Below are 27,920 nucleotides of genomic sequence, written 5' to 3'. Positions count from 1 at the left end.
TTGGCCTTTGAAAGAGTGACCCCAAAATCAAAAGGGATCATCTACTCTGCATGTCCAAACATCCCATGAGGTTTCAACATTCTGGGTCAAGTGGTTCTCAAGTTATTGATCAGAAATGGTTTTCAATGTTCAGGCCCCCTGCAACCTTGACCTTTAATCAAGTGACCCAAAAAACAATAGGGATCACCTACTCCACAAGAACTATCATCCTATGAGGTTTGAAGGATCTAGGTCAAATGGTTCTTCAGTTATTGACTGGAAATGAAATGTGACAGACTGATAATGTCACATGCCAAATATCAAGGCTCTACGCTTTGCAACTTTGGAAAAGAAGATTTTTAAAGTTTTTCCTTTCAGTTGCCATGGCAACCAGAGTTCTGCATGAAATTAAATTCTTTGAACGATTTTGAAAGGGGACCACCCAAAAATCATTCCTGTGAAGTTTAGTGTAAGTCTGCCTAAAGGTTTTCAAGAAGAAGATTTTTTTTAGAAAATGTTGACAGATGACTGACGACGGACTACAAACATTGAGCGGTCACAAAAAGCTCACCATGAGCCTTTGGATCAGGTGAGCTAAAAATATCAACAACCTAAATGATCAGGGACTTTATCAAAGTATTTAGTAAGTTTTGAATATTTAAGTTATACATTGTTCTAATATTTTTGCAATTATTTATCTTCCTATAAAAAGCTGGCAGTCATTAGAGGGTCAAAATTCTAGATATCTGTCAGACGTAGTTAAGAAAATAGAAAAGGCATCAGGACACTTGTCATAACCCTTCATACATGTTAAGATTACATTTGTAGCAAAAATACTAGTAGTTTTTATCAGTGAATAGAATGTCACAGCACTGTCAGAAATTCTTATTTAATTGTAGCAGACAGTCAGGAATAAGCTATAAAATGATGGCAAGGGGATATAATCTGTGTTATGCGAAAAGGGAGATATTCTGTGCTGTGTGAAAGGAAAGATAATCTGTGCTTATGTGAAAGGGGAGATAAATCAATATCACACCTTACTTTTAACAGAAACTTTCTTTCTATATACATATGAAGTATTATAATTGAACAGATGCATATAATTATATGATAAATTTGATTAAAAGTTTGCAATTTATGCTTATTCTATCAAGGGTATGCATGTATTGTTACATTTTTGCTGCATTTTACATTGTGTCCCAGATAATGGATATGTGTATATGAATGTGAACATATGTACAGGAATAAATGGGGTTACTATGGGGCCTAAACAAGTTGGGTGACATCCTCACATGATGACACAACTAGGGCTGAAACCCAGAGGGCACCTGACCTCAACCATACAGCCAAGGAGGCCACTGTAAACAAGAGATCACAGACTGATTTTTGAATGTTCCAAATTTCAAGACTAGCTCAAGGTCAAAGTTCATTTCGGTACACAAAACTGTGCATGTAGTCCAAATCTGAAAGCTGTAGGTAGATCAATTTCAAGTCCAACGTTCATTTTGGTACACATAACTATGCAGGTGCTTCAAATTTGAAGGCAGTAGCTTGAGAAATGTGAAAGTAGGCACTAGGTAAAAATAAAGGTCAAATTTCAATTCAGAACACAAAACTATGCATGTGGTCCAATTTTGAAGCCTGTAGCTTGACAAATACGAAAGTAGGTCACTAGGCCAATCTCAAGGTCAAAATTCATTTTGGTACACAAAACTATACATGTGGTCTAAATTTGAAGGCTGTAGCTTGAGAAATATGAAAGTAGGTCACTAGGTCAAAATTATGGCCAAATTTCATTTCGGAACACAAAACCTGTACCTTCAAAAATGTGAAAGTAGGTCACTAGGTCAATGTCAAGGTAAAAGTTTATTTAGGTACACAAACCTATGCATGTGGTCCAAATTTGAAGGCTGTAGCTACAGAAATGTGAAAGTAGGTCACTAGGTCAAGATCAAGGTCAAAGTTAATTTCTGTACACAAAACTATGCATGTGGTCCAAATTTGAAGGCTGTAGCTACAGAAATGTGAAAGTAAGTCACTAGGTCAAGATCAAGGTCAAAGTTCATTTCGGTACACAAAACTATAAATGTGGTCCAAATTTGAAGGCTGTAGCTTGAGAAATGTTAAAGTAGGTCACTTGGTCAAAATCAAGGTCAAATTTCATTTCGGAACACAAAACTATGCATGTGATCCAAATTTGAAGCCTGTACCTTCAAAAAATGTGAAAGTAGGTCACTAGGTCAATGTCAAGGTCAAAGTTTATTTCGGTACACAAACCTACGCAAGTGATCCAAATTTGAAGGCTGTAGCTACAGAAATGTGAAAGTAGGTCACTAGGTAAAAATCAAGGTAAACTCATGTCAAGGTTTATCTAGCCACTCAAAACTATACATGTGGTCCAAATATGAATGTTGTATGTTATAGACAAGAAGATTTTTAAAGTTTTTCCCTATATAAGACTATATAAACTGTGACCCCCGGGGCGGGGCCATATTTGTCCCTAGGGGAATAATTTGAAAAAATTTGGTAGAGAACTAGTAGATGATGCTACATTACAAATATCAAAGCCCTAGACTTTGTGGTTTTGGACAAGAAGATTTTCAAAGTTTTTCCCTATATAAGTCTATGTAAACCATGTGACCCCCGGGGCTGGGCCACATTTGACCCTAGGGGAATAATTTGAACAATCTCAGTAGAGGGCCACTAGATTATGTCACATACAAAATATCAAAGCCCTAGGCCCTGTGGTTTTGGACAAGAAGATTTTCCCTATATAAATCTATGTAAATTATAAAAACAAGAGGGTCAAGATGACCCTGGATCGCTCACCTGAGTAATATGAGTTTGACATGTTTCAAATGTCAAACTGATGATTTTTAGAAAAAATTTTGAAAGATTTTCTGATGTACAATCAAGTAACCCCTGGGGCGGGGCAAATTTTACCAGGGGGTCATGATTTGAACAAAGTTTGTAGAAGTCTATTAGGCAATGCTACATATCAAATATCTAAGACCTAGGCATTCTGGTTTATTTTTAGAAAATTTATGAAGATTTTCCTAAGTAAAATCAAGTGACCCCTGGGGCGGGGTCAATTTTGACCCCGGGGGTCATGATTTGAACAAATTTTGTAGAGGTCCAATAGGCAATGCTACATGTCAAATATCTAAGCTCTAGGCCTTCTGGTTTATTTTTGAATTTTTTTTGAAGATTTTCCTATCTTAAATCAAGTGGCCCCTGGGGCGGGGTCAATTTTGACCCCGGGGTCAATTTTGACCCCGGGGTCATGATTTGAACAACTTTAGTAGAGGTCCATTAGGCAATGCTACATGTCAAAAGCTAAGCTCTAGGGCTTCTGGTTTTTGAGAAGAAGATTTTTTAAGATTTTCCTATGTAAAATCAAGTGACCCCTGGGGCGGGGTCAATTTTGACCCCGGGGTCATGATTTGAACAAATTTGGTAGAGGTCCACTAGGCAATGCTTCACACCAAATATCTAAGCTCTAGGGCTTCTGGTTTTTGAAAAGAAGATTTTTGAAGTTTTTCCTTTCGGTTGCCATGGCAACCAGAGTTCTGCATGGAATTCAATTCTTTGAACAATTTTGAAAGGGGGCCACCCAAGGATCATTCCTGTGAAGTTTGGTGTAATTCTGTCCAGTGGTTTTCAAGAATAAGATTTTTTTAGAAATTGTTGATGAACAACGCACGATGGATGACTGACAACGCACGACGGACATCAAGCGGTCACAATAGCTCACTTTGTCACTTTGTGACAGGTGAGCTAATAAACAAACGGCCATAACTCACTCAAAAATTGTTGAACCAGTCTGATTTTCAGACGGACACAACTAGGGTACCAATACATCATTCTGACAAAGTTTTAGTCCAAATCCCCCAGTAGGTTCTGAGATGCGATAACGAGAAATTGTTAACGGACGGAAGGATGGACTGAAGGACGGACAGAAGGACGACAGACCACGGAAGCAGAGTGATTTGAATAGCCCACCATCTGATGTGGGCTAAAAATAAGCTAGACAGACCAGAAATGAGTAAAATAGTACTAAGCTATATGTACCTTAAAATCATCACCTTCCAATTTATACAAAGCAGTGTATCTTTTAGTTCCACCAGCTGCTGCAAGATATGCTCCATCAGGGGAGAAGCGGACACACGTCCAGTCATCATTTATATCACATTCTATCCTCTTCATTCCCTTCAATGATGTACCATCCAACTCAAAAATATGGATTTCCTGAAAATAAACTGTCTTCAATTAACTTTTCTAAAACATAAGAAAAAAAAATTTCAAGAAATTATACAAAATCTGCTCATTTTTTAACATATTGAAACAAGAAGAGCTTATACTTGTGCAGAATAATTTAACGACGGCATATAACCGATTCGTATTGTCAGGATATGTTAAAACACAGTTCTGATATACATAATTTCAATTCCAATGTCTTTTATGTAAGCAAGTAGATGAAATAAGGAAGCACTATTTCATGGTGCATGTATGTCACCAAATATAAGTAGGTCGACGTGACGTCAACGCATAACCATGATTGAAAAGTGTTAAAACAAGAGAAGTAACACGTCCTGCGAATAACAAGTGTGTAGATGTCTACTGAGTTATACTACATGCCTAAGAATCTATACAGTTTGTGCAAATTTAATTGTAACATCATGCTGTTATATCATTTCGATTCTAAAATGTCTTTTATCTATAATAGTAGATCAATATGGTAGCACTCTTTATCGGCACCTGTACGGCGCCAAACAATTCTTTGACGTGATGTCATCAATTTCCATGTTTTAATGGAAGCATGCATGGATTTTTCATATTTTAAAGTGATAAATCACATTAAAACAATTCTTTGCACTTTATAGAGGACACTACTGGTGATGCATTTAACAAACAGTATAACTCCAGTTTGCCTTCGGGACTTTCATGAAAATTAGTTACTATCTTCAGTTAAAAAGGATATTTGTAATATATATATTTGTTATGATACGACTGAATTCTTTTCAATGGGACTAACCTTTCTGTTTTACCTGTCCACTTGACAGCAATAACAGCTTGATTTGAAAACTGTTACATGTCTATTTGACACCTACAACATCTTTGCACTTTTAAACTTTTATCTCATTTTTCTATTTTACAGTTACAGCAACATACATTTGAAAATTCTATTTCAGAAGTCCATTTTGGCAGTAATTTTAATGTTCTACTGACAACAGCTGTCTGCTATAAGAAAATAAATCTGAAAATTCATTTCAGCTGTCCATTTGACATCAACAGCAACTTCCACTTTTAAACTTCATCTCATTTTGACAATCCCACTACGAAAATCAAATTTTAACAAGATCTGTTTGTAAAACACATATACACCAAACACAAAATGAACATCTTTCCGAGGAAAGTGGAAATGTAACTTTGTATCATGTGTCCTTGACCTTTGACCTCAAAAATGAAAGGAGTCATCTATCTACTTAAAAGAGATTATCCTACGACGTCTTAAGGTGACATGCCCAAGTAAATAATCACAAACAGTTTTTAATCTCAAGGATTCTGTAAGCCTTAACCCTTAAAGTACTGATCCAAAAAACATGTGGTGATCGTCTACGAAAATTTGAAGGCAATACTCCAAAAAGTGCTCCAGATATTGAACAGAAACTGCTATCAGTTTCAAGGTCAGCATGCTGACCTTGACCTTTGACCAACTTACCTCAAAATCATCCATTGCCCATGGGGAATGTACCTGCCATTAATTTGAGGATTTTAAGGATTTGCAATATATTGAGCAAAAACTGTTTTTGTACTAACAGTCACAGTGACCTTGATCTCAGACCCACTGACCTAAAAGTCAATATGGCTCATCCACTACCCATGACCAATTTGCCTGCCAAGTTTGAAGACAGGGCAGTCACATGATATTGAACAGAAACAGTTTTAGTACTAACAGTAACTGTGACCTTTCATTCAATGACTCTAAATCAATTGCGGTCATCCGCTGTCCACTAGCAATATTCTCTTCAAGTTTGAGAATCATATGTCAAAGCTTTCTGGAGTTTTGAAGCAGAAATAAAATGCTAACAGATGGACAACTAACCTCCATCACCTCATAATACATCCCTTACGACATAAAACAGAAGGACAAACACTCTGCAATATAAAATATTATGTCCATTCGAGCATATAAAAAGCAGAAAGCCTAAGTATTTCTAGTTACCGAGCAGAAACTATTTTCAATCCCTAGTTCAATGTAACTATGACCTTTGATTTACCAACTCATAAAATAATTGGGGTAGTACAGACTACAGGCAATCACCCAATAACATCTGAAAGCTGTAGGCCAAAGGGCTAGTCTTTAATTCATTGTGACCTTGACCTTTAACTTGAGCTATCACTAAAAGTGACTAATACCCCTAGACACCATTTTGAGACTGGAACATTAAAATGTGATCATGACCTTTGACCTCTAAGACTTGGTGTGACCTTGACCCTGAACCTACTAAAATGCATTTTGCACACTGCATGTTGTTTTCATGTGGCTAACAACTGATTCTACTTTATAAAAAATCCTTTCAATGATAAAAAAAAGATATGGAGTGGATAAACATTTGGTGAAAAATGTCATAAAATGTTGTTTCACTGCAAATGACCACCTTCAAAGGTGTTTTTTCCACTTCTAGCTCTGGCGACCTCTAAAATCAGTGAAGCAAAACCATTTGAACAAATCTAAGAGAAATGTTTACAAAGAGGTGACAGACCAAATTTTGTGATGATCCATAAAGATGTGGAGGAGTCATTTACAGGTTTTTCTATTTTTAGCTCTGGTGACCAGTCAGTCAAGCGGAACCATTTTTAACAAATTTGAGAGCAGACCTAACAAGCTACTGCCCAAGTTTGGTGATAATCCATAAAGCGGTTCATGAGAAGTCTAAAGGTATAAAACTAACATCAAATGACGGACAAAGCACCATCACAATAGCCTGAACATTTGGTTCAGGTGAGTTTATGTATGTAATTAACCGGTTATGTCCAGGTTCTGAATAAAGAAAACATGTTTACTTGAAAAAAAAATAAATAAACCAAGGTTTATAAGGTTTTTCTGATAGTATATAGTTTCTTACCTTACTTCCACCAAATGCAACTCTAGTCTGTCCTGGATGGATATCTACACTGATAGGTCCAAATTTAACAGCTTGTTCGAACATAATATCACCTTTGTCAACTACAACAATCTACAAAGCATGTCATTTATTTATTTTCTGCATGATTTGAATAAGAAATTTCTCTAAAAGCTGTAGCGAGAATACAATAATATTTCTAAGAAACTGATTCATTTCTGTAAGTTTGTATCAAATTTAGACAATCGTCAATTCTGTATTTTGACATTGCAATAAATAAATAAAAGGCTACATGATAACACGAGGGCCAAACTGCCACAAAATATGCCTGTCACAGCAAATTACTGTCGATGTTTAAAATACTCCACTTACTGAGAATTGTAGTAGTCTATTTTTCAATTTTGACTAATTGAAGGGCTGTAACTCCACAACAATGAAGACTATCTTGTTGGTTATCTAACTTTGCCAAGATAATATTTCCGTAAACATTCTTAGTTTGGTGACTATTGGATAAAAACTGCTCAAGTTTTTAAGTCTACACTGTCACTTTTCCCAATTTTAAGTAATTCAAGGGCCATAACTCTGCAATGACTCAGAGTCAGAGAGTGACCAACTTTGGTGACTACTTAATTCAGACAGCCACACTGCCAATTTTCACAATTTTTAGTAATTCAAATGCCACAACTAAAGAGCCAAGCTAAGTTTGGAAATTTAATTTAGTTGTGATGTGTAGTTACTGAGATACTAACTTGCTGACAATTGCAACAAGAATATTGTTGAAAAAAAAAAGACAAGAAAAAATATGGCTCAGTACAAAAAGGGTATAATTCCATAAAAAGAATCAAGACTTACTGGACCTAATAGTATGTCATTCAGCTGGCTTTACCATGGCAAAGAAGTTTTATTTGGTTGTGATGTGTAGCTACTACGATACACTTGCTGACAATTGCAAACACACTTGTTGAAAAAAAGAAGTTATGGTCATATGGTGACTTTCCAGCTTTTAATGATGAACGTAGACCAGAATTGGCACAGGCCGGCACCTGGGTACAACCACCAACCTTTTGCAAACCAGCTAGATTTCTTCTTCACTTGACAGCCCAAGTATATATTGAACCCACTGGGAATAATCACTCTGTCTTGATACTTACATGTTCTATACAGGTTATCACAGCAATTCCATTAGGTAAGGCTGCCAATGTCTTTGGCTGAGATGGTAATTTACTGGCATTGGAACTGTAAAAAAGTATTATTTATTTATTAGTCGCCTCTTACGATCATGCAAGGGTAAGGCAGTGGTTCCAATTCTTTTCATACACAGATCGTCCCAGAACCAGAGGGCCACAATGGCCCTATATCGCTCACCTGTTATCATTGCGCTTGAGGACAACAAGGTCCTCAGTAAAATATCAAAGTCCAAAGGACAGGAACAACAAACGGAAGAAATTTAACCAAAAAGAAAAAAAAATTCTTGCAAGGTATAGATATGTCAAAATACACCTAAAAAGTGGAGGTATCATCCATGTTGTCTCACAGAAAAGTGGTCTTGGTTTTTCCCTACGGCCAATAATAAAAAAGTTACTAAAAATAACCTATTTATAGTAACGTAAAAGGGAAGTAATTAAAAAAATAAATATTGTAAGTGAACAAAAGAAGGATCTGCCAAATACATCTTTTGACATAAATGAAATTTCAGATCAGTATCTTCATTAGCTATGGAGATATACCCATTTTAATTTAAAATAAAGGGATGTAACTTGACATAAAACCAGTCCATAGTTATCAACCCTGATTGTCTCTGTCCAACTAATAACAATGACATTTCAAATAAGTCCTATAAGTACTTACTGATATAAATCCATTTTGATTACAATCAGGGGAGGTAATCAGATATAAAATAACTCTGGAACCTACAATTGGATCTGATTTGTCATGGAATCCAAGATTTGTATCAAATAAAACCATAAATGAAGTCTCTATATGGCTTCAAAAGCCGAAATAGCCAATTTTGGACCTTTAAGGGGCCATAACTCTGGAACCCATGATGGAATCTGGCCAGTTGAAGAAAGGAAGCAAGATCTCGTGGTGATACAAGTTGTGTGCAAGTTTGGTAAAAATCAAATCATAAATGAAGCTGCTATTGTGCAGACAAGGTCAAAACAGCTAATTTTGGCCCTTTCAGGGGCCATAACTCTGGAACCCATTGTGGGATCTGGCCGCATCAAGAATGGAACCGAGATTTTATGGTGACACAAGTTTTGTGCAAGTTTGATTAAATTCAAATCATAAATGAAGCTGCTATTGTGCAGACAAGGTCAAAATAGCTTATTTTGGCCCTTTCAGGGGCCATCACTCTGGAACCCATGATGGAATCTCGCCAGTTCAAGAAAGGAACCAAGATTTTATGGTGATACAAGTTGTGTGCAAGTTTGGTTAAATTTAAATCATAAATGAAGCTGCTATTGTGCAGACAAGGTCAAAATAGCTAATTCTGGCCCTTTAAGGGGCCATAACTCTGGAACCCATAATGGAATCTGGCCAGTTCAAGAAAGGAACCAAGATCTCGTGGTGATACAAGTTGTGTACCAGTTTGGTAAAAATCAAATCATAAATAAAGCTGCTATTGTGCAGACAAGGTCAAAATAGCTAATTAGCTGGAACCCATAATGATATTTGGCCAGTTCAAGAAAGGAACCGTGACCTTATCGTGATACAAGTTGTGTGCAAGTTTTGTTAAAATAAAATCATAAATGAAACCACTATCGTGCAGACAAGGAATTGTTGACACATGGACGCACTGACGACGGACGAAGGGTGATCACAAAAGCTCACCTTGTCACTATGTGACAGGTGAGCTAAAAAGTATTAAAAATGTTTTATTAGTTATAAGGTTTGTAAGCGACCACATACATAATAAAATGTGAAAACAATAATATTTGTGGGGGAAAAGATTTCATGGACTTTGTGGTTGTGTCAATCCGAAAAATTAAATCCCAACAAACAATGTCCCTATTCTTATATCCTGATAAGTGAAAATTACTTTTTTGCTAACTGACATACTCGAATTCGACATTTTCTTTTATGTCTGTCAAGCAATACAGAGGGGGATTAACTTCAAATAATTAAAGTCTGATAAATACAATGATCAGTGGCTATCGTTAGCCTGACTAAGGAAAATTTTACCAGGTAATGAAGATGTAAGAATATATTAAATTTACAGTGAAACCTGTTCATAACAAGAGCTGTCCATAAGACAGGCAATGCTCTACTATTCGAAATATTGTCCCAGAAGCAGGAAAATATTACCCAAAATATTAAAATATCTAGAGTTTCAATCCAGTACCTGCATTGCTAAACTTTAACCAGAAGTTTTCTAAGTCTAAAATGGGGGACAATTTGACCAAAATGCATGTCAGAGTTATGGGCCTTCATGTGATCAACTAGTTTTATAACCCCAAAGGCACATGTGAAGTTTCAACTTAATGTCTGCATTTGTTCTGCAGATAGTAACTTGCATGCAAGCTTTAACCAGAATTTTTTAAGTCCAAAAGAGGGCATAATTTGCCCAAAATGCATGTCAGAGTTATGGGACTTGATCAAATGAGGTTAATAACTGATCTAGAAAAGGAAAAAATAAGTTTTAAATCTATATACCTTTAAGTTATAGCTGTATGTACTTGCACGCAAAACTTTAACCAGGATTTTCTAAGTCCAAAGGGGGCATAATTTGGCCAAAATGCAGGTCAGAGTTATGGGACTTGATGCTATTAACTAGTTTTATAACCCTAAAGACACATGTGAAGTTTCAATTCAATATCTGCATTAGTTTTGTCTAAATTGGAGGTATTAACTTGCATGTAAAACTTTAACCAGGATTTTTTAAGTCCAAAAGGGGGCATAATTTGCCCAAAATACATGTCAGAGTTATGGGACTTGACCCAGTGAGGTTGGTAATTGATCTAAAAAAAAGAAAAAAAAAGTTTCAAATCTATATGCCTTTTAGTAATAGCTGTATGTACTTGCACGCAAAACTTTAACCAGGATTTTCTAAGTCCAAAAGGGGGCATAATTTGGCCAAAATGAAGGTCAGAGTTATGGGACTTGGTGCTATCAACTAGATTTATAACCCCATAGACACATGTGAAGTTCCAATTCAATATCTGCATTAGTTTTGGAGATAGTAACTTGCATGTAAAACTTTAACCAGGATTTTATATGTCCAAAAGGGTGCATAATTTGCTCAAAATACATGTCAGAGTTATGGAACTTGAGTGAGGTTGGTAATTGACCTAGAAAAAGAAAAAATAAGTTTCAAAGCTATATGCCTTTAAATGATAGCTGTATGTACTTGCATGCAAAACTTTAACCAAGGTGTGACGCCGACGCCGACGCCGGGATGAGTAGAATAGCTAGACTATTCTTCAAATAGTCGAGGTAAACACCACATTTAAAAGAAGCTAAAACATGAACTTTATTCAAAAGTTGAAATACTAAGCAAAATTTAATGAACAAATCAGAAATGACAATAGCGGTCTGGATAGCCAGTTGGTCTCTGTTCACAGGTGGCACTGTTCATAGGAGATCTCTATTCACAGGTGGTCTTTGTTTACAGATCACTGTCCACAGGTGGTCTCTGTTCACAGGTCATCTCTGTTCACAGGTGGTCTTTAGTAAAGGTTTCACTGTTTACTGAAATCTTAGTTACTTACTCATATTCGTTACTTGATATGCTTGTATATCTAACCACATCATCCAGACCTATACTGATCAGCCAGTCTCCTGCAACAGCCATGTCCGTGACCTGGTTAGAATGACCTTTCCCCGAGATGATTTCACATATTCCCGTGTTCAAATCCCAATAAAGTGTGAAAAGTTATGGAAAAATAAACCTTACAGTACATAAAATTCACTCCTAATACTTCTCCAAATAACACAATATTACATGAGCCGCGCCATGAGAAAATCAACATAGTGGGTTTGCGACCAGCATGGATCCTGACCAGCCTGCGCATCCGCCCAGTCTGGACAGGATCCATGCTGTTCCCTTTCAATGCCTATAGCAATTAGAGAAACCGTTAGCGAACAGAATGGATCCTGACCAGACTGCGCGGACGCGCAGGCTGGTCTGGATCCATGCTGGTCGCAAAGCCACTATGTTGGTTTTCTCATCGTGCGGCTCACATGGAGAATACGTGTTTGTTTCAGTGTAAAAAGATCAAGATGTCTTTCACTGACTAAATACCAGATGCAATATTCTCATCAGTTGCACAGAAACAAAAGAAAATGTTATTTCTGTAACTCAGTGGAAAGCATGAAACATGTAGGGATATTCATTTAACTTTTACATTCACAACTGCAGCTATGCACAGAAATATGACTGTAATCAGGATTCAATAAAAAAAGTACAAATGTCAAAAAAAAAAGAAGAGCTGTCACCAATGGTGACAAATACCCCGCAGCGCCTTGACCTTTGACCTGGTGACCCCAAAGTCAGTAGGGGTCGTGTACTCAGTAAGTACTATCAGCATGTGAAGTTTGAAGGTCCTGGGTGCAGTGGTTCGCGAGTAAAGTGCCTTCATGCAAAAAGTTAACGTTGTGACGAACGGACTGACAGTTGAAAACTAATATGCCTCCCTTCGGGGGCATAAAAAGACTTCCAGCTAAAAGTTTGAATTAAACTACTTAATGTCATATACATTCCATATTTCTGTCTGAAAGACAGTCTGTGTTCCACTAGTTAATGAAGAACCCTGTATTCCACTCCCATAGGACATGAGAAATGATTCAATATTGGGACTTCTTGTTGTTTCTTGGATCACACTCGGAACAAGCACAGTGTGCGCATCCGCGCAGACTGGTCAGGATTCATGCTGTTCGCTTTCAAAGCCTACTGCAATTAGAGAAACCAGTAGCGAACAGCATGGATCCTGACCAGACTGCGCAGGCTGGTCTGGATCCATGCTGGTTGCAAACATACTATGTTGGTTTTCTCATGGCGCGGCTCATATCAGACTGCAACAAATGGACTTCTTTCTACAACCTAACCTAGTGATTACACTTTTCAAGTCTTCAGGCATAAAATGAAAGAAATGTTGTGGATGGACAATTTCCATACAACAGGTTTCAACTTTTTTCAGCACATGTCAAACACAAACAAATATCAGAATTGTTTTATAATTATTCTTCAAAAGATTTTTAAGTGTTGTAAGGATATAGATCTTTCCATCACTGCCTCCTGTATAAACTCTGGATTTGTCTGGAGTCACTGCCATGGACATAATGGCTTTGTTATGACCCTGAAATATAGAATATTTAGAGCTGTAAACAGAAATGGAATATTTCTATACTCGCAACCCTATGGCCGAAACTTAAGTTCGAATTGTCGCCGATGATATTTGTTGGATTGCGATCTTTATGTTAACAGAAGAAACAAGGCAATTACTAATGAAATAAACTCCAGTAAACTACCTTATATGTTGACAACTACACACGTATCAACACTGCAAAATGAAAGAATCTTACTGCCATTTCCCAGCCTGGAGCTAGCATATCAAACATTTTCCTTTATCCGAGTTATTTATTAATTAGTGTCTTACTCTTTGTTTTGTTTTTTAATCCATTTCTTTAATTATTAAAAATTGCTAAAATTAAAACCTAAATATGTGCTGTAACAGCGTATAAAAATTTTACTGTTAATAAATTCAGTGTATTAGTGGTATTTTTCCATGTGCTCAAAACATGGAAAATTACAGGAACAAGAGCTGTCACTATTGGTGACAAATGCCTCCGAAGCGTGCCCAAGAATTCTACAGTTGTATACAAAAAATATGCCGGAATAGTTTAGGTATGAATCATTTTGTGACCTTGACCTGAGAGACCTGGGTAATAAGCATGACACACCTTCTCAATATGGTTAACATTTGTGTCAAATTATTTTCAAATCACCTGACAAATGGCAGAATTATGGACCAGACAAGAAAAAGACCATGTTAACCTTCGACTTCTAAGTGTGACCTTGAACTTGGAGCCAGGGGTCTGGGTCTTGCGCATGACATATCATCTCATTATAGGAAAGACTTATGCCAAGTAATTTTAAAATCCCTTCATCGATGGCAGATTTATAGACTGGACATGAAACAGACCGTGTTAACCTTTAACCTCTAAGTGTGACCTTGACCTTAGAGCTAGGGGTCTGGCTCTTGCACATGACATGTTGTCGCATTATGGGGAACATTTATGCCAAGTAATTTCAAAATCCCTTGATGAATGGCTGAGTTATGAACCGGACACCTGTTAATCTTTGTCTTCTAAGTGTGACCTTGACCTTGGAGCCAGGGGTCTGGGTCTTGTGCAGGACACATCGTCTCATTATGGTAAACATTTATACCAAGTTATTTTAAAATCCCTTAATGGATGGCAGAGTTATGGACTGGACACAAAACAGACCCTGTTAACCTTTGACCTCTAAGTGTGACCTTGACCTTGGAAGGCTTGATGACATGAACAGAATTTTACCACAGCGAGTCAAAGTCAGTGATATAAAACCTTTATCAACAAAAGCTGTCCATAAGACAGCACGCTCGACTTTTCTCTGTGCTTGACTCTGAAAAGGAGCTTTGCCAGTAAAAGGGGCATAACTCTGTCAAAATTCAAATCAGAGTTATGGGGATTGTTTCTTATATGTAGCCTTTGATAGTAAATAACAATTCTAAGTTTCAAGTCAACAGCTTTGAAAGTAACAAGAGATATTGGACGTTATATAAAACTTTAACCAAAAAATTTTAAGTTAAAAAGGGGCATAACTCTTTCAAAATTCAAATCAGAGTTATGGGGATTGTTTCTTCTGGTGTAGACTTGGATAGTAAATAACTATTTTAAGTTTCAAGTCAATAGCTTTGATAGTAACAGAGATATTTGACTTTATCAAAAACATTAACCAAACAATTCTAAGTTAAAAATAGGCATAAATTTGTCAAAATTCAAATCAGAGTTATGGGGATTGTTTCTCCTGGTGCAGACTTTGATAGCAAATAACTATTTTAAGTTTCAAGTCAAAAGCTTTGATAGTAACAGAGATATTTGACTTTATCAAAAACTTTAACCAAAAAATTCTAAGTTAAAAAGGGGCATAAATCTGTCAAAATTCAAATCAGAGTTATGGGGATTGTTTCTCCTGGTGTAGACTGTGACAGTAAATAACTATTTTAAGTTTCAAGTCAATAGCTGTGATAGTAACAGAGATATTTGACTTTATCAAAAACTTTAACCAACGGCAACGCCGACGCCGGGGCGAGTGCAATAGCTCTACATTTTCTTCAAAAAGTCAAGCTAAAAATTGGCCTTTCCCTGGTTCTACACACTTCCAGGTTGCGTTGTTTGTTTTGGGTTTAACATCATTTTTCAACAGTACTTCAGTTATGTAACGGTGGGCAGTTACATTACCAGTGTTCCTGGACTCTGTACCAGTACAAACCTGTTCTCCGCAAGTAACTTCCAACTTCCCCACATGTATCAGAGGTGGAGGACAAATAATTTTGAACGCAATATTTTTTAAAGACTCTGTAGTTCTCACTCAGTTTTATAAACGTTTCGGCCATAAGGCCTTTATCAAAATGACAAATTCCGAGAATTACTCTACATCATGGCGTCTCATAATATAACATTTGAAATACAAAACCAGAACTGACATAACGTTATTAAACGTCAACGTCAAATCCCGCTAAAAATCGATACACATTTATGATGCACAAAGACTGTCTTCTGGCCTAATGAAGTTATGATCTTAATGTGCTAAAACACATCAATCTAGTGAAGTCCCAATGCTAATATGGGAGTTAAATTATATCCTCTTCAATGTATTTGTAGGACAATGATAGTTTATATACCATAGATATATGACAAACAAAAAGCTAAACCAAACAAAGATACTCATAAAATTTTGCACTTAACCATTAGATCATTACTAAAATGAACAAAAATAAAATTAAAAACGAATAGTTTATCATCAAACAAAATAGAAACTATAAAAAATAGGCAAATTTTACGTATAAAGGGAAGTAATTACAAAAAAAATCAAAGGCCTGAATGGCATGAGTCGGCTAATGATTGATGTACTGACAGTATAGTCTACCAGTTTCAGTTTGTTTTTAGTTTTTTTCTTAAAATTTCATAACACAGCTCGATATTTACCCAAAATATTATATCCGGATACGATTACACTTTTCTCCAGTTTGAACAATATATTTTACAAATTGTGATGATACGAAGACATTTAGCAGCAATTGGCAGTATCTGACATTGAAGTCTCCGGTTAAATTACCTCTTATTTAAATCTTTTCATAAAAAAGTTGTTTCGTTTCGTGAAAGCAGCCAAACATAGACGATCTAATTTCGATTTCAAAAACTACAAGAAAATACAATTTACTGTTTCGCCGATTTGTTTATTTCTCGAAAAATAAGAATTAAAATCATTTTTAATATCAGTAGTAACTAAACAAACCAGTAAGAGCTTCTTCTTCCGATAATTTATCCGTTTACTGACTACAAAATTCAACCCACGCAAAGTTTATAGAAATCATACGATGCGTGTTTACGTTCAATGTGGGAGAATTAAGGCTGATCGGCTATGTTACCTAACGCATCCAGACGATTCAGATTTTGTTTTTAAAAAAGCATTGTGTGCGTTTCTGTAATTTTATATACGTTTTTATACGCTTAGAAATTATTAGACATGCGTATTTGCATTATTTCTATCATGTAATTTAAGCTAATACGCATCTTATCTGGAGCCCTGCTGGAACTATTTTTTGTCTTTCGCTGGATGTTACCCAAGCTTTGTAAGCCTGCGCAATTCTTAAAATGCACATTTATGCTTAATGAGTTACATTCGAGTTTTGCACAATTACAAGTCATAAATATGACAGATTACATCGTATATTGGTCATTGTATAAGGGAATTGACACAACTTAACTTCATTCATGCAGTGAACTGTTTGAAGTTTAAGAAATCTAATGGAACTACATCCCTTCACTGTGTTATTTGGTCCATTTAGAGAATCGCTGGATAGCAAGGACTCGTCAAAAGGCTTTCTGCCTTTAGCCGACTCAAAAATCTATATAAGTAAGGAACTAGTAAAATATGACAAGTATGTATTCGAAACTCACACAATTGTGCGTTAAAGGCAGAAAAAAGGACATAATATATGAAAGAAATACATATTGAGAACATATTAATGGGTCGCAACAACAACAACCAAAATTAAACGCTTTTTGTTTGTCATATCAGGGCTTTTTCAGGGGATTTTGGGAAAAAGGCCCCTGGACATATTGGGAATTTTTAACGCGGTAAATTGTCAAATTTGGGAAAATGTACTGACAAATTAAGTGAGTTTTTAATTAATATATATTAGTTTAAATCTTCAGTTTCAAATTTTACTGGTAGACAGTATCCCCTTGTGAATTTTTGAGAGAGCTTTCAGGATTGTGTTCCAATATTGCCTAAAAATACTGTAACTCTTTATTTGTCATGCTATAATTTTTGCTTACAGTTTGTTTTCACCAAAGTTTTAACTGAAATTATCCAAAAAGTAGAATGGCAAAGTGCGAGTATTTTCGAGTGAAAAACTGGGTCGCGAAAATAATTGACAATTGCTTTTAATGGTATCAGAACTATCTGTCAACATGTTTTGGGTACTTTATTCAATTAATATTTGTGTTTTTATGCATTCTGAGAGGTTTCTGCATACAAATCATACATTTCTTCAACAAAATCTTGTAATTATTTTTTGCCGAGGTTGCAGACGGTCATTTTACTAAAAATAGAAACGAGTTGGTTTTTCCAATATTTTGTTTGATTTACTTGGCAAACAAAACTAATTGTGTAAGAATTATTATTGAAAAACAGAAAGTAACTGATTTTTGTTGGGAAATTTTTCATTGGATTGGGAATTTTTGGCTCCAGATTGGGAAAAATAGAGCATATTTGTCATTGGGAATGGGGCCGAATATCGGCCCCGTGAGGTAGGGTGAAAAAGCCCTGCATATATCTATGGTATATAAACTTTCATTGTCCTACCAACGCACTGAATAGGATATAATTTTATCTCCCATGATAGCATTGGGATTTCACTAGCTTGATGTGTTTTTGCACATTAAGTCTTTTATTTTTTAATCATAACTTCATTAGGCCAGAAGACAGTCTTTGTGCATCATAAATGTGTATCGATTTTTAGCGGGATTTGACGCTGACGTTTAATAACGTTACGTCAGTTCCGGTTTTGTATTTCAAATGTTGTTATATTATGAGACGCCATGATGTAGAGTAATTCTCGGAATTTGTCATTTTGATAAAGGCCTTATGGCCGAAACGTTAATAAAACTGAGTGAGAACTACAGAGTCTTTAAACATTTGGTACCCCTTAGGGTAAATACTGTGTTACAATATTTTTTATCAAGTCGTCACGGAGATCATACACCTTCCTCAGGAATCGGACTCAAGACCCCTAAATACATAGATCTGCACTCTCCTTGTTCGGCTAAGGTGGGCTTTCAGGTAGCATATTTTCATAATCTGCAATATATTTAAACATAAACAACAAAAGTCATTTTCCCTACCTTCTGTATTCTTCTTGGTGAAGATGGATTACTCTTGTCTAAATAATTAATATAACCACTCAGTGAGACAGTGATAATATTGTCCCCCTGCCACAAACATCCCACCTGCATGTCATCAATTTCTTTGCCCATCACAAACTCACTGTAATACAAACATTAAGGGGAGAGTTAACACATTCGTTTTAAACTGCATCTTGTAAAAGTGGCCTATGGTTAACCAGTAACAATCTTTCTTTTCAATTATGAATTTCTGAACAAGAACTGTCTAATCACTATTTGTGTATATGCATACCTGAAAAGTAAGCAAGAGCTGTTATTTGCTTATCCCTAGAAAGTATAAAAGAGATTTCTGATGACTGTATAAAACCCTTGGTCCTAATACTAGATTAAACAAGAAGAGAAATGACAAATATGAATGACCCCTGAAAATGCTTGATAGAATAAAATTATAAAGACCTAGGACCTAGTGACCTGGGTTGTAAACTCTGCATGTTGTCTTGATCAGGTGAACAATTGGTGCTAGTTTTATGAAAATCCTTTTAGTGCTAAATTTCTATAATGAACTTGTCCAACTTTCAATTTGGACAGTACCATTAACAGTTAAAAGGGGTGCTTACCAAAAAATACTGACTGAATGGCGAACAGTGCAGACCATGATCAGACTGCACGGATGTGCAGGCTGATCTTGGTCTGCACAGGTCGCAAAGGCAGAATCATTTGCCGCCAGCAGGCTAAGGGTTAAGAAGATACAGTGCAGACATACATTTTAGCTATCTGATCTTTAACCACTTAGTGTGACCTTGATCTTGGACCTTGTGACCTGTTGTCTGGATGAGGTTAATATCTTATCCTTATTTTATGAAATTCATTCAAGTGCTTTTGAAGATATGGAATGAACATAAATTTCAGCTTTGATCTTTGACCTCTAAAAGTGACCTTGACCTTGGACTTAGTGACCCAGATCATGTATTCTGCACATCGTCTTGATGAAGTATATATCTGATGCTAGCTTTATGAAATTTTTTCCAGCAGTTCAGATTTAATTTGTGTCCGCTCCAAATGTAGTGACTGGGGTTGTGCTCTCTGCATGTCGTCTTGATGAGGTAAATATCTCTTGCTAGTTTTATGAAAGTCTTCTGAGCATTTCAGAAGACATAGAGCAGAAACAAATTAAAGCTATTTGACCTTTAACCTCTGTGACCCTGACCTTGGACCTCATGACCTGGGCTTCACTCTGCACATCAACTCTTACAAATATAGTCCCAGTTGTTAAGTAGATTGGAACAAATATGAATTATGGATTGGATGGACAAAAAGACCGACCAATGGACATGTGTTACTCCATTATAGCTCCCATATACATGTACTTGGTGAATGTGGATATAACAAGAGCACCGCCTTGCGGGTGCTGACGCTCATCTGATTTTTTTTGTGTAATAGAAATATTGTCCTACCCATGATTTTCTTAGTCTAAAAAGGGCCATCATTCTTGCAAAAAGCAGGATAGAGTTATGTTTCTTGATGTACAGTGTCCACTTATGATGGTGAAAAACTGTTGCAAGTTTTAAAGCAATAGCTTTGATAGTTTATAAGAAAAGTTGACTTAAACATAATACTCAACCAAGAAAATGATTTTCTAAGTCCAAAAGGGGCAATAATTATTGCAAAAAGCAGGATGGAGTTATGTTGCTTGCTGTACAGGGTCAGCTTATGATGGTGAACAAGTATTCCAAGTTTCAAAGCAATAGCTTTGATAGTTTAGGAGAAAAATTGACCTAAACATAAAACTTAACCAAGAAATCTGATATTTTCTAAGTACAAAAGGGGCCATAAATCTTGCAAAAAGCAAGATGGAGTTATGTTTCTTGCTATACAGGGTCAGTTTATGATGGTGAACAAGTATTCCAAGTTTCAAAGCAATAGCTTTGATAGCTTAGGAGAAAAGCTGACCTAAACATAAAACTTAACCAGGCAACGCCGACGCAGACGCCGACGCCGACACCGACGCCGACGCCGACGCCGACAACCGCTCAAGTGATGACAATAACTCATCATTTTTTTTCAAAAAATCAGATGAGCTAAAAATTACTAAGTCACAAAAAAAATACATGTACTTGGTGTATGTGGTTATAAAAATTACTAAGTCACAAAAAAAAGGAAAACAAGAGTCATAAAACCTGTGCACTGGCTGTCAGATCATAATGGTGAACAAGACTTTAGTGTGTGAAATTTCAATATGCTTAACAGCATAAGTGAAACTATAAATTGTAAAATATAAAATATACTCACACCACAAGTTCCTTGGAGGCCAGGTTCCAAATCTTGGCAGTTTTATCACCGGACACTGTCAGCACCTCCGAGCCATCGGGGCTAAAATCAAGCTGAAAAAGAAGTACAATTCACATCATGTTCTATGTACATGGGGATTTCATTTCTTGCATACCAGATGGGGATTTCCAGTGTTTTCACCGGTGCTAGAAAACTTCATCTTACACATTGGGGACTCTCGTGCAGTAAATGATATGTAAAGACTTATGTGCATGTAGAAGATTTATGCAGGAATTGATATTTTATTACCAGAGCTCCAGATAAGGTTTTGTGCAATTAGTAATGGTACTACCTATGTTTTGTGAAATTAGTAACGGTACTACCTGATATTTTGTAGAATTAGTAACGGTACTACCTGATATTTTGTGAAATTAGTAATGGTACTACCAGATAACAGACAAAAATTAGTAACAAGGAAATTTGTTCAGTATCGATACCACTTGACTTACTTTTGAAATAGCAGGTTTTGTAGCAGCAACCACGAGCTCATCAACAATCAGACGAATAACATCTTTTTCAGTGTTTATTTCTTTCGCCGATGAAGAAACATAATTATTTACTACCTTTTGGAATAGAAACATGACTTACAGCATAGATTCCTCCTTTGTGAGCTTTGTCTCCACCAAGGGCACCAATATATTCACTGGTTTTACCTTCATATATCAAAGCCTTTAAAAAGATAACAAAAATTATGTCAACATTGTATCACACATGCCTTCTGAAAATACCTGACAGGATAAGATATAAAGTCAACAAATTCAACAACAAAAAAACTGACACGAAATTTCCAATAACATGTGCATGTTCAACTTATGTTGATGATAGATATCAAGTTCCATTTGAACTGGACGGAAACTGTAGGAGTTTAGTACACGAGGCACAGATGTAATATAGTTAGGTTTCATTCTAAATGGACAGAATCTATGAAGCTGAGTACACGAGATACAGCTGAAGCTGTAATATAGCTAAATCGAAAAAAAAAAGGGCAAATTAAAAAGAAATAATCATCAGACATGATAGATTTGGCTCCATAGATCTGTGACACTGCTTTCTCTATTGAGATAAGCAGGTGGGGTATTTCACTATATTACTTGTACCTATAATAAAATATTTACTTACTTACTTAATCTGATTTCTTTACAGACAATCAAAGAAGCTCACCTTGACCACTTAGTGCTCTGGTCAAGTACCCTAAAAAGCTAACAACAGCCATAACACCAGCACAAATATTCAACCTAACCCTTTGGTGCAGATGAACCTAAATCATTACCTTGCCATCAGAACCACCAGTAATGAACACTTCACCTTTAGGATGATAACGTACACAATTCACGAAGTTTGTGCTCTCCTGAAATTCAATGTAATAAATATATTACACAATCTCTCACAAAAAAAAGCATTTCCAACAAATTTATTTGCTGATTGCTTATTGTATCAAACGAGGCATGGAAATTCCATGGAAATCAGGTTTTTCACCGCAGTGTAAAATCATTAATTAATTAAAGTCCTCCTTCTAAAACACATAATTATGCCCTCAATGATTGCCTGTCTGAGGCAACTAGATTTTATTTTTTATGCTGTGACCTTGACCTTCTACCTAATAACCTCAAAAACAAGTGGGTTCATGTTATCAACTACAGGCAATCATACTATCAAGTTTCAAGGCCAAAGTGAAAGGCATTCTCCAGTAATTGATTAGAGGCAGTTTTCAATCTTAAGGTCACTGTGACCTTGGCCTTTAGATCACCGACCCCTATAACAAAATACACTGAGTAATTTGCCTGTAACATCTTTTTCTCTTTAGGGAATTAGGCTTTCTTCTGATGTGAATATTGCTCAACTCACACATGGCTTCACATAAAAAAAAACATAAATTGCCAAAATCACTGAGAATATGTTATTTTCTGATTGTCATTAAGAATCCACTACCATAATGGCAGTTTTTGTTTCCTCAATGTAAATTTCCCTTGGACAGTAAATTAACAGATGGATGCATTATTGATATCTGACAAGTACCTGCTAACACTGGTGCTTTCTCTGCACTCACAGGTACCAGAATTATCTCTAAAATTTGTTGAGTAATACAAGAGCTGTTTGTAAAATACATAAATATGCCTGTAGTTATCACCTGTTCGAGGTTACTGGTTATGTGATTTTGTATTTTTCGACCTTTATCTTGAAACCACAGAGTCATGTAGTGACTACAGGCAACTATGCTATTAAGTTCAAAGTTCATGGTAAAATGCATTCTCCAGTAACTGATCAGAGTCGGTATTCAATTTAAAGGTCATTGTGACCTTTACCTTCCAAGAAAACTGACCCCAAAATATGAGGGGTCATCTCTTGACAAGCGGCAATTGTCCTACTAAATTCAAAATCAGCAGGCCAAAATATTCACTTTTTAATGGATAAAATGGCCTTGACCTTCGACCTAATGACACTGAAAACCAGTATGGGTCACAAACTGACTACAGGCACTGATCCTTTGAAGTTCATAAGCAGGAAGCACAGGTGTTTTTTTGTTGTCTTCAGTCTTGGATAAAATAAGACCTTGACCTTTGACCTATACTATAGACTACTTAAATAATTACAGGTGTTTTTTTACTGACCGCAGGCTATTATTTTGAAAGGTTTGAAAGCAACAGGCCCAATGGTTAGCTGGAAACCATTTTCAGTCTCAAGGCCATTGTGTTATGTAAGGAACAATGACCATCATCCTCTGAAGTTTGAAGGCAATAAATCAAAGCTTTCTTTAGTTATTGAGTGGAAACCATTTTCTGTCTCAATTTACAAGTGAACCCCACAAAACCATATGTATGATCTAACTGTTCACACAGCCAAGGCAACAATCCTACTGAGTTTGAGCCAAGTATGTCCATTGAAGAGTTCTCTAGTTACTGATCAGAAACCAAATTGTCTACTGACAGACAGATCCAACAACATGAGCAAAACATATACCTTCCTCCTTCCTCCAAGGGGAACTTTCACATAATACAATTTTGTAAAAAAAAAATCTAGTTACTTTTGTCTGGTTTTCTTCTTTCAACACTTTAAGATACTACATCTAAAAATATTCAAAAAGTATTTACTAAAAACATACCCCATTTGTCTTCATATACTTGAATTTTGGTCCTTCAAAGACCATAGACTTTTGGTCATCACTACCAGTCACTATACGGAAAGGTCTTACAGGTCTGTAGTCCACTGAGTTAACAACCTTTTCTTGACCACTTATTTCTCCTAACGTAGTCCCCATGTCCCATGAGATACATTTGGCATAACTGAAGATAATTGAAATACATTGTTACAAGTTTCAAAATGACGTGCTGACATACTTTAAGTGGTAAAAAAAGTTGTCTAATGATGACAGCTACATCAAACCCTTACACATTTGAGTCATACCATGACAAAACCAACACAGTATGTTTGCGACCAGCATGGATCTACACAAGCCTGCACATCTGCGCAGTCAGGTCAGGATCCATGCTGTTCGCTAATGGTTTCTCTAATTGTAATAGGCTTTGAAAGTGAACAGCATGGATCCTGACCAGACAGTGTGGATGCGCAGGCTGGTCTGGATCCATGCTGGTCGCAAAGCCACTATGTTGGTTTTCTCATGGCGTGGCTCATGTATGTCTAATTTACATAAATAAGCTTTCCCAAAAGTTTCTTTTGAGTTCAGGAAGGGGTTTGATTTTGTAAACTGTAATTCAGACATATGGACCGCAGTTCAAAATGGTGAATTTATGACGTCAAAGACTTACTAAGAGTCTGAAAGCAATCAGTAGAACAATTCCCAAGAAACAATAATTATTACAGAACTTTCATAAATTTATACAAATGTATTTTAAACAAGAAATTTGGAAATTCCATGAAATCCTGGTTTTAAAACTTTGCATCATGCCAATATATGTAATATTAAAACAAGAGTGTCATGATGACCCCGGATTACTCATCTGAGTAATATGAACTATTTGAATATGTTTCAAATGTCAAACTGATGCTAAAATATTAAGAAAGCAGGTCAATAGGTCACATTCATGGTCACTGTTAAGATCAGTGTGCAAAACTGTATCTACCATCAAAATTTCAAGGCTGTATCTTAAACAAGAGCTTCACAGGAGACTACAAGTCAAATATCTAAGATCTTGGCCTTCTGAGTTATTTTAAGAAAATTTTTGAAGATTTTCCTATGTAAAATCAAGTGACCCCATGGGGCGGGGATCAATTTGACCCCGGGGGTCATGATTTGAATTTTTTTGTAGAAGTCTTCTAGGCAATGCTACACGTCAAATATCTAAGATCTAGGCCTTTTGGTTTATTTTTAGAAAATTTTTGAAGATTTTCCTATGTAAAATCAAGTGACCCCTGGGACGAGGTCAATTATGACCCCGGGGGTCATGATTTGAACAGATTTTGTAGAGGTCCACTAGGCAATGCTACACGTGAAATATCTAAGCTGTAGGCCTTCTGGTTTATTTTTAGAAAATTTTTGAAGATTTTCCTATGTAAAATCAAGTGACCCCTGGGCCGGGGTCAATTTTGACCCCAGGGGTCATGATTTGAACAAATTTTGTAGAGGTTCATTAGGCAATGCTACATGTCAAATATCTAAGCTGTAGGCCTTCTGGTTTATTTTTAGAAAAATTTGAAGATTTTTCTATGTACAATCAAGTAACCCCATTGGGCGGGGTCAATTTGATCCCGGATGTCATGATTTGAACAAATTTTGTAGAAGTCTACTAGGCAATGCTACACTTTAAATATCTAAGATCTAGGCCTTCTGGTTTATTTTTAGAAAAATTTTGAAGATTTTCCTATGTAAAATCAAGTGACCTCTATGGCGGGGTCAATTTTGACCCTGGGGGTCATGATTTGAACAAATTTTGTAGAGGTCTACTAGGCAATGCTACACGTGAAATATCTAAGCTCTAGGCCTTCTGTTTGTTTTTAGAAAATTTTTGAAGATTTTCCTATGTAAAATCAAGTGATCCCGGGGTCATGATTTGAACAACTTTAGTAGAGGTCCTCTAGGCAATGCTACATGTCAAATATCTAAGCTCTAGGGCTTCTGGTTTTAGAGAAGAAGATTTTTTAAGATTTTCCTATGTAAAATCAAGTGACCTCTGGGGCGGGGTCAATTTTGACCCTGGGGGTCATGATTTGAACAACTTTAGTAGAGGTCCTCTAGGCAATGCTACATGTCAAATATCTAAGCTCTAGGGCTTCTGGTTTTAGAGAAGAAGATTTTTTAAGATTTTCCTATGTAAAATCAAGTGACCTCTGGGGCGGGGTCAATTTTGACCCTGGGGGTCATGATTTGAACAAATTTTGTAGAGGTCTACTAGGCAATGCTACACGTGAAATATCTAAGCTCTAGGCCTTCTGTTTGTTTTTAGAAATTTTTTGAAGATTTTCCTATGTAAAATCAAGTGATCCCGGGGTCATGATTTGAACAACTTTAGTAGAGGTCCTCTAGGCAATGCTACATGTCAAATATCTAAGCTCTAGGGCTTCTGGTTTTAGAGAAGAAGATTTTTTAAGATTTTCCTATGTAAAATCAAGTGACCCCTAGGGCGGGGTCAATTTTGACCCCGGGGTCATGATTTGAACAAAATTGGTAGAGGTACACTAGGCAATGCTTCACACCAAATATCTAAGCTCAAGGGCTTCTGGTTTTCGAGAAGAAGATTTTTGAAGTTTTTCCTTTCTGTTGCCATGGCAACCAGAGTTCTGCATGGAATTCAATTCTTTGAATAATTTTTAAAGAAGACCATCCAAGGAACATCCCTGTGAAGTTTCATCAAAATTGGCCTGTTGGTTTAGGAGGAGATGTTGTTTAAAGGAAAGTGTGGACGGACGGACGGACGCCGGACGGTGAGCGATCACAATAGCTCACCCTGAGCACTTTGTGCTCTGGTGAGCTAAAAAGCCAAGAAAGGTTAGGCATGGACCAGCATTTGATCTGCCATCCCTCTTCAAAAACTATACAAGGTAAAACAGAACAACGCTTCAGCCCACTATGCTACAGAGGAATTTTCAAAGACCAAGTCTGGAATAATTTTAACCTATATATTTTTATGTAAGCTGTGGAAGATGGATGACGAACAATGAGCACCGGAACATCCACCTACACTAACAGTTCACCCTGAACCTTTGGTTCATGTGAGCTAATAAGCATTGCAACTAACATTTGTGTTATTTCTAGAGTTCAACAAGAGGGCCATGATGGCCCTATATCGCTCACCTGTTATCATTGCACTTAAGGACAAGTCTTCAAGGTCAAAAGATCATAATAGAAATCAATCAAAAGAATTATGAGAAAATATAGTTGAAATTTTCTTTAAGTAACTTTAAAAACAAGATTTGAAAACTTGTTGTAGAGGTCCACTAGGCAATGCTACATGTCAAATATCTAAGCTCTTCTGGTTTATTTTTAGAAAATTTTGAAGATTTTTCTATGTACAATCAAGTAACCCCATGGGGCATGGTCAATTTGACCCCAGGGGTCATGATTTGAATAAACTTTGTAAAAGTCTAATAGGCAATGCTACATGTCAAATATCTAAGATCTAGGCCTTCTGGTTTATTTTTAGAATTTTTTTTTAAGATTTTCCTGTGTAAAATCAAGTGACCCCTAGGGCGGAGTCAATTTTGACCCCGGGGGACAAGGTTTGAACAAATTTTGTAGAGGTCCACTAGGCAATGCTACATGTCAAATATCTAGTCTCTAGGCCTTCTAGTTTATTTTTAGAAAATTTTTGAAGATTTTCCTATGTAAAATCAAGTGACCCCTGGGCGGGGTCAATTTTGACCCAGGGGGTCATGATATGAACAAATTTTGTAGAGGTCCACTAGGTAATGCTACATGTG

At 36.4% G+C, this 27,920-nt stretch overlaps 1 protein-coding gene across 1 annotated transcript in view; it reads right to left on the bottom strand.

Moving 5' to 3' along the window:
- The window catches only part of LOC123547053 (WD repeat-containing protein 1-like), a 56,083-nt gene that overhangs the window by 10,160 nt on the left and 18,003 nt on the right, over positions 1-27,920 (bottom strand). The window contains exons 5-14 of the mRNA XM_045333816.2: positions 24,148-24,328; positions 22,318-22,395; positions 21,636-21,716; positions 21,009-21,100; positions 18,720-18,861; positions 13,321-13,402; positions 11,816-11,969; positions 8,258-8,342; positions 7,110-7,220; positions 4,051-4,227 (exon numbers count right to left, since the gene is read on the bottom strand). Of these exons, the coding sequence (XP_045189751.1) occupies positions 4,051-4,227; positions 7,110-7,220; positions 8,258-8,342; positions 11,816-11,969; positions 13,321-13,402; positions 18,720-18,861; positions 21,009-21,100; positions 21,636-21,716; positions 22,318-22,395; positions 24,148-24,328 (1,183 nt within the window). The remainder of the gene's footprint in view (positions 1-4,050; positions 4,228-7,109; positions 7,221-8,257; positions 8,343-11,815; positions 11,970-13,320; positions 13,403-18,719; positions 18,862-21,008; positions 21,101-21,635; positions 21,717-22,317; positions 22,396-24,147; positions 24,329-27,920) is intronic.

This window comes from Mercenaria mercenaria, chromosome 9, assembly GCF_021730395.1.
Source record: "Mercenaria mercenaria strain notata chromosome 9, MADL_Memer_1, whole genome shotgun sequence".
In the NCBI taxonomy this organism is placed as follows: domain Eukaryota; kingdom Metazoa; phylum Mollusca; class Bivalvia; order Venerida; family Veneridae; genus Mercenaria; species Mercenaria mercenaria.
The sequence above is the reverse complement of the archived record's forward strand: the minus strand, read 5'-3'. Positions and strand labels throughout refer to the sequence as shown.